Here is a 7,072-nt window from a genome sequence, read left to right on the forward strand (position 1 = left end):
CATGTAAGCGTAAACCACGTTAAAATCTTACTTCCCCTTACCCTTTTTTCAAATTTTGGAGAACTGTAACTTATTAAAATGATGGCTACTATTGTATATTAGAAAATTTGAAAAAAAAAGAGAAAAAAAAAAAGAGAAGGGAAAGAAATATAAATTACTAATGTCGAAAGTCATATAGTAGGGAAAACAATCCCTTTTTGAAGAGATAAACCATAACTCCAGGAGTTACTACTAGAATGAATGGAAAATCATATACTTGCAAGAATACTAATGAGATTTGTAGATTTGTTGCCCAGTAAGAGTAAGCCCAAATGGTTTTCATGTTTGTGAAGCACTTGAAGTTTTGGTCATTTCTCAAACAAATTCATTTTGTGAAAACAATGGTTTCTAGAGTGGGGCTAAATCTGTCTAAATTGAACATTATGAGTTGTGAGCTGTGAGCCCAAATCATGTGTAAAAGCGAGACCCACTCTGTAAAGCAAAGAGAAGCATGGGTCATAAGCCTAATTTATGAAGCAAGAGAAGACGCAAGCCATTAATGACTAGTCCAATCCATGATAGTAAGAAAAATTTTCATGTTGCAAAACCTTGTATTCTGAAATGAAGTTAACGGGTTATAAAGCCCACATCATTAAGAAAAATCCATGGGTTAGAGGCCCAATCATTGAATTGCTCTAGTTGGGCTCTACAATAGACCCATTACACTGTGGAGAATTTGGGCAACCCGGTTGTTAAATACTTTTTTTGTTGAGAAGTGTGGTCCAATACTTTTAAATGAGTAATTTTTGGGCTTTGGACAAGGTGGGTCGAACACCCATATTCAATGACATTTATAGTTTAGAATCATATATATGACATTTTTTTTTTTTTTGAGTCATAGAATATGACATAGTATTTGAGTTGGAATGGATTGGTAAATGGGAATGTGCCATGTGGCCATACAGCAAAACGTGCAATAAACTTGATTTTTTTTTTGTGAGAAACTATAAACTTGAATTTTGATTAGAGTAGCATGTACATTGAAATTACTATACGGGTGAAATTAAAAATCAGGGGCACCGCACGGGTAGGTGAACATCCCATAAATCTATATATATAATAATTGGTAAAATAGAGAGAAAATCCAATTAAATTTCAAATTGGAATCAATTAGAGTCTAATTTTGCTTCATGTGTCTCATTTAATCTAAATTTTAGAATTTTGTGCCAAGTGAGTTAATTTAGTATAAAAATTGAATTTAAATTAGAGTTTAATTTTGCGCTACGTGTCCAATCTAAGTTAAATTTTTAAATTTCTGTGCCAAATTAGTTAATTTAGTGTAGAAAACGAGGATTCCAATATAATAAACCATAAAAAAAATAATCATATAACTAAAAAAAAAATTCAAATTTATAAGTCATCTATATATATATATTAATAGGAAAAGTTGAGAGAAAATTCAATTAAATTTCAAATTGAATTCTAACTGTTATCTAATTTTGCGCCACATGTCTTATCTATATATATTTTTAATTTCTAGGTGAGTTAATGTAAATTATTTATCTTTAAAGAGAGTTTTATTTCCCAATTTTAGAATCAAATATGGAACCACATCATAAATATTCATCCAAGTGAGTTATTGAGTACAAAAATTAAAGAGTCTAGAATAAATAAATCGTAAAAAATAAAAATAAAAAGTGTTTCACAATAACAAAACTTAAGAAATAATAAAAATAAACATGGATAATTTACATTTTATACCTAATAATATTCTTACAAGACTTTTTAAAGAGTTAACAAAATATAAGAATGACTATCAATAGTATTTAAATTATATATATATGAAAAATAATATGCATCTTATTGTATATCTTCAAGTGTATCCATGCATATGCATGGGATTACAAGCTAGTTGAACTAATTTGTCTACTTTTTTTCATAGTTCAATTTAGACCCTTCTTATAAATTGAAAATTCTATAGTTCAGTTTATGTTCCTATAAATATTCAACTAAACCAAACTAAAACCGACCGATTTATATTGGCAGTGGTAAATTATATAGTAGCTTAGTAGTATATGCCTGTTTTGAAACATTTGTGTCTAGGGGCGGAACTAGGATTTGAGTTTAGAGGGGGGCAAAGTATAGACCAAAAAAGTTTGAGGAATTTTTAAATTTTATCTCCTTAATTAACATTACAGTCTAATATTTGCCGACACAATTAAAAATCATGTTACAATAAATTGATATCAATTCCATCAGTAATGAATTTTTGACATTTTGTTTAAGGATTTTCAAATTTTGGGACATCAACACTAGATACAAGCAACATTATAGGTTTGTTTGGATACCGCTTATTACTGAAAACTGAAAATACTGTAGCAAAGTAATTTTTAAATGTGTAAATAGTGCTGTGGGACCCAGTTTTTTAAAAAAATTTGCTGAAATCCATACTTGCAGGTCCCGTGAACAGTGCACGGGACCCACAGAAAAAACGAAGATTCGCATTTTTTTTCTTTTCATCACAATCCAAACCTAGCCTACATCATCAATATTAGCTTTTGAATGATTTTTTTTTGAAAGTATCAAAAAAAATATTTTTTAGTTTCCTGTTAAAATAAAAGTCATACTAATTATAGGGGTTTATAGGAATTTATTTTGCATCTAGCTAGATTCAAATATAGTTTCCTGAATTGATTCAAATATAGATTCAAAAGAAAATAGATTTATGTTCTATTTTGTTTTTAATTTGATTTATCTAGAGGTTATTCTTATTATTTTAGGGACAATTGGGTTTGTTTTTATTAGAGGATTTTTTTTTTTAATTATTCATGGGGCAGTTGGGCAAAGGCATGAACCAGCAGATACTTTTTATTTTTGGGTCTATTGGGTCAATTTGTAAATATTTATGGAGGAGGGTGGCCAGAAGTATATGTTTTGGGGATACGTTTGAATTTTTTTGGGAATACATATATACTAATCATAATTTTTGAAAAATCTGTTTGTGTTGAGCCTTCGTAGGTACTGTTTTTATTTTTATTTTTAGTTTCCTATCCTATTACTAAAACAATTCAATATTGTTGAAAGTGGATAATTATGTCAATATTGTTGAAAGTAAAAAACCCATATGCTTACATATTTAGTGTTAAGAGATATCACAATTTAGGACAAATCTTAGGTACAGTACATTAGATGTTATTCCTTAGATTCTTCTCTTAAGATTCAGTCATGTGGCTACTTCACTAAAAAATACACTTCCATCTTATAAGAAAAAATCCACATAGTAGAATTTTAAGAGAGGAACTTAAGGAACAGCACATAAGTACTGTAACTAAGTCTTGCCCCACAATCTATTATAAAAATGCATAAGTAAGTAAATGAGCCGAGCCGAGCTGAGCCCAGCTGAGCTGAATATTGTTTATTTAATTTTATTTCAAATATGAATCGAGCTCAAATTCATTATTAAATAAGATTACATATTTAAATTTAGTTCATTTTCTTGCCAAATAAGCTCAAAATTGTTTACAAGTACTTGATTAATTTTTTTTTTCATATATAGTAAAACCATAACTAAAATTTGTTAACCTTTCATAAATTTATGCTAACAATTAATAATAACTAAATTATAGTTGAAATCATATTATTTTAGTTAATTAGATAGAATGATTTTTAGTTATGAACTTATAAACATTCGATTCACCAACCTTACATTAAAAATTGTATACAATATTTACTACAGATAGATTATTTGTATTATTAACAAACTACATAGAGTTGGATTCGATGTAACTGCATTTTAATGTGAGAGATAAAATTTAAGAAAAATAAAAAGGTAAAAATATATATATATTTTTTAATATCAAAGGATTGAGATTAATAATGAAAATTTTAACATTCATTCTCAACTCTAAATTTATAATGGCAGGATGCACGGAATCTCAATCCCCTAAACACATCTCATTCTTTTCTAAAAAGCATACTCCTTTTTATTTGCAATCACATCATGATCTTATTTTAGACAGAAGTAAGATCTCCTTCACAATGCCATTTATAGCAATCACTCCAATGGTCAAGGTCTTTGTATCTAGGCCAGGTGAGTTGAGTCAAATTGTAGTAATATTTCTAACTAGTTAAAAAAAAGTTTTTATATCTAGGATGGTTTTTTTTTTTTCGGAAGCAACAACGTGGCGTTAATTGGCTTCATACGTTAATCATGGACATTCTTCCTATAAAGTTGATGTAAGAATGAATAATAGGGATTTCATGTTTGGCCATGATTAGCTGTGTGGGATTTCAAATTTATAAAGTTATGAAATGGAACAGTGAGGTGGATGAGAGAATGTTGAAGTATTTTTAAGGTTTATGTCCTAATTTGTAGGAATAAAATGAAGGTTGGGATTGTTTAATGTTCATGTCCTAATTTATAGAAACATAAGTAAACGTTAAGAATTTTGATGGGTTTTTAAATATCCTATTTTAGCTTTCTTAATTTTGGCAGTGTTTAAATAACCTAGCTAAGCTCTCTTAGAAATATGATAACTACACAAAAAGAAAAATTCTAAGACCAAATAAATGGCACAATCTGTGCCACAACTATTCACGTGATAAATTGTGAGTGATGGAAAAAAAATAGTAAATTAATGTAAAAGTGACAGATAATTAGTCAACATGTAAGATAATAGCGATAAAAATTATGACAACTTATACGACACTATGTGAGTGTTTGGATTCACGTTTCCACGTCTGAGTTTTGCGTTTTCAAGTTTTCTTTTTTTTTTTTTCTTTTTTTTTTTCTTGCTTCACGCGTTTCAGAGGAGAGCAGGAGACAGTTTTCACTGTTGATGTACTGTTATGTACTGTTCACAGCCGTGAATTTGGACTTTTTGCGTAAACAGTGCATCCTGCACTGTTCATGGACCCATAAATATCACTTTTTAACCACTTTTTCATTAAAAATGGGTCCCACGATACTATTCACACATTTAAAAATTATTTGGCTACAGTGTTTTCAGTTTTCAGTTTTCAGTTTTCAGCAATAAGTTCTATCCAAACAGACCCTATAACTACTCACACAAAAATTCAAAAAGTGTACTGTAATCTAAACATTATTCACTCTTATCTCAACCATTTATTTTATTTTGTATTTTTTTGTTGAAAAGAAAAGCTCTAGTGATTCAACAAGCAGTACAGAAGAACACAAAGGAGGAGCTTCCATTAATTAGATATTTATTGTATTACTTATTTGCTTCATCTCTCTCCCTCAAACATACTAGATAAAACAGTCTAACCCATCATCATGGCGGAGACCAAAAGCTCTCCTAAGAAACATGTGGCTGTATTGGCATTCCCATTCGGCAGCCACCCTTTGTCCCTCTTGGCTCTGGTTCGTAAATTAGCACAAGATGCCCCAAACGTTGAGTTCTCATTCTTAAACACACCAAAGTCCAACCATTCACTCTTCTCCACAGCAAAGCCTGACGAGATTTTGCCCAACATAAAAGCCTATGATGTGGCAGATGGAGTGCCGAAGGGCCATGTTCCTTCCCCAAATCCAATTGAGGGTATAGAACTTTTCATTAAGGTCTCGCCAGAAAACTTCAGAAGAGGCTTAGAAATGGCAGAGGCAGAGAATGGTATGAAAATCTCTTGCTTGCTCACCGATGCATTCTTGACATTTTCTGTGGAGGTTGCTGAGGATTTGAATGTTCCATGGATCCCAGTTTGGTCTCCTATTCCATACTCTCTCTCAGCTCACGTTCATATTGACCTTATCCGCCAACGTTTTGTCAACAATGAAGTTGAGGATACAACCTTGGAATGCATTCCAGGATTGTCTCAAATGCGTGTTTCGGACTTACCTATGGAAGGGATCTTAGGAGACATAGAAGGATCACTTTTCTCACGCATGCTGAGTGAAGTTGGATCGGTTTTGCCACGAGCTAGTGCTGTGGTGTTGAACTCTTATGAAGAACTAAACCCACCTCTTCTTAATGATGATCTCAAAGCAAACTTTCGTAGTGTTCTTAACGTGGGTTTTCACACACTATTGAATCCATCACGGTTTGGTTCGGATGTATCAGGGTGCATATCTTGGTTAGATAAGCAAAAGGAAAGGTCAGTAGTGTATGTAAGCTTTGGAACTGTGTCTTCGCCACCACATAATGAGTTAATAGCATTAGCAGAGGCACTGGAAGAGAGTGGACTTCCATTTCTTTGGTCTCTCAAGGATTACATAAAGGACCTCTTGCCCAAAGCATTTGTTGAGAAGACTAGAATGCAAGGGAAAATAGTGCCATGGACACCCCAGAGCCAAGTACTTGCTCATGCTTCAATAGCTGTGTTTGTGACTCACTGTGGTACCAACTCTGTGTTGGAGAGTATTGCATATGGTGTGCCAATGATTGGAAGGCCATGCTTTGGTGATCATCGCATGGTTGGAAGAATGGTAGAGGATGTATGGGGGATTGGTGTCAAAGTTGAGGGAGGAACACTCACCAAGAATGGATTGCTCAAGAGTTTGGATTTCATTTTGGGACATGGAAAAGGGAAGGAGATGAGAGATAAAGCCCAAGCCATCAAAAAATCTGTACAATATGCTGCTAGCCCAAACGGCACTGCTGCAAAAGATTTGAGTCATTTGGTGGAGCTACTATCTGTTTCTTAATTAAACTGTAGCACTTGTTGGTTCCTACCACTTAATGTCGATTGGTTTTGTCAATTAAGCTAACTAGCCACATACCCACGCTATTCAATTAAGCTAACTAGCCACATACACACACTATGCGTGGGAATATTATTAATGATCATTTGTGGTTAAACTTATTTAAAAATAAAAATTTTATGATAAAAGTTCATTAAGGATCATTTTGTTAATTGCCAAAAAAAAATTCTTACCACATAAGCTAATAAACTTACATTACAAAAATAATAATAATAATAAAAAATCAAAGAAGTATAATAGAACTTATCAAATTATTCAAACAAAATTTAGTCAAGAAATCATTTGAATTAGCCATCAAATATATAGTATACCCTAGAAACTTCATAATTAAATATAGTGTAGAGTAAACATGGATTTTACAAAAATTTCAAATTG

General features: G+C 31.8%; 1 protein-coding gene across 1 annotated transcript; it reads left to right on the forward strand.

The window, feature by feature from the left end:
• Positions 1–5,272: 5,272 nt before the first annotated feature.
• Positions 5,273–6,640, forward strand: LOC142642918 (anthocyanidin 3-O-glucosyltransferase 7-like). Its single transcript, XM_075817365.1, has one exon. The coding sequence runs from the start codon at positions 5,273–5,275 to the stop codon at positions 6,638–6,640; it is 1,368 nt and encodes a 455-aa protein (XP_075673480.1).
• The last annotated feature ends 432 nt before the right edge of the window (positions 6,641–7,072 follow it).

This window comes from Castanea sativa, chromosome 7 (assembly GCF_040712315.1).
Source record: "Castanea sativa cultivar Marrone di Chiusa Pesio chromosome 7, ASM4071231v1".
Lineage (NCBI taxonomy): Eukaryota > Viridiplantae > Streptophyta > Magnoliopsida > Fagales > Fagaceae > Castanea > Castanea sativa.

Coding starts and splice junctions, on each gene's coding strand:
- LOC142642918 (XM_075817365.1), top strand. CDS start 5,273: ATGGCGGAGACCAAAAGCTCTCCTAAGAAACATGTGGCTGTATTGGCA.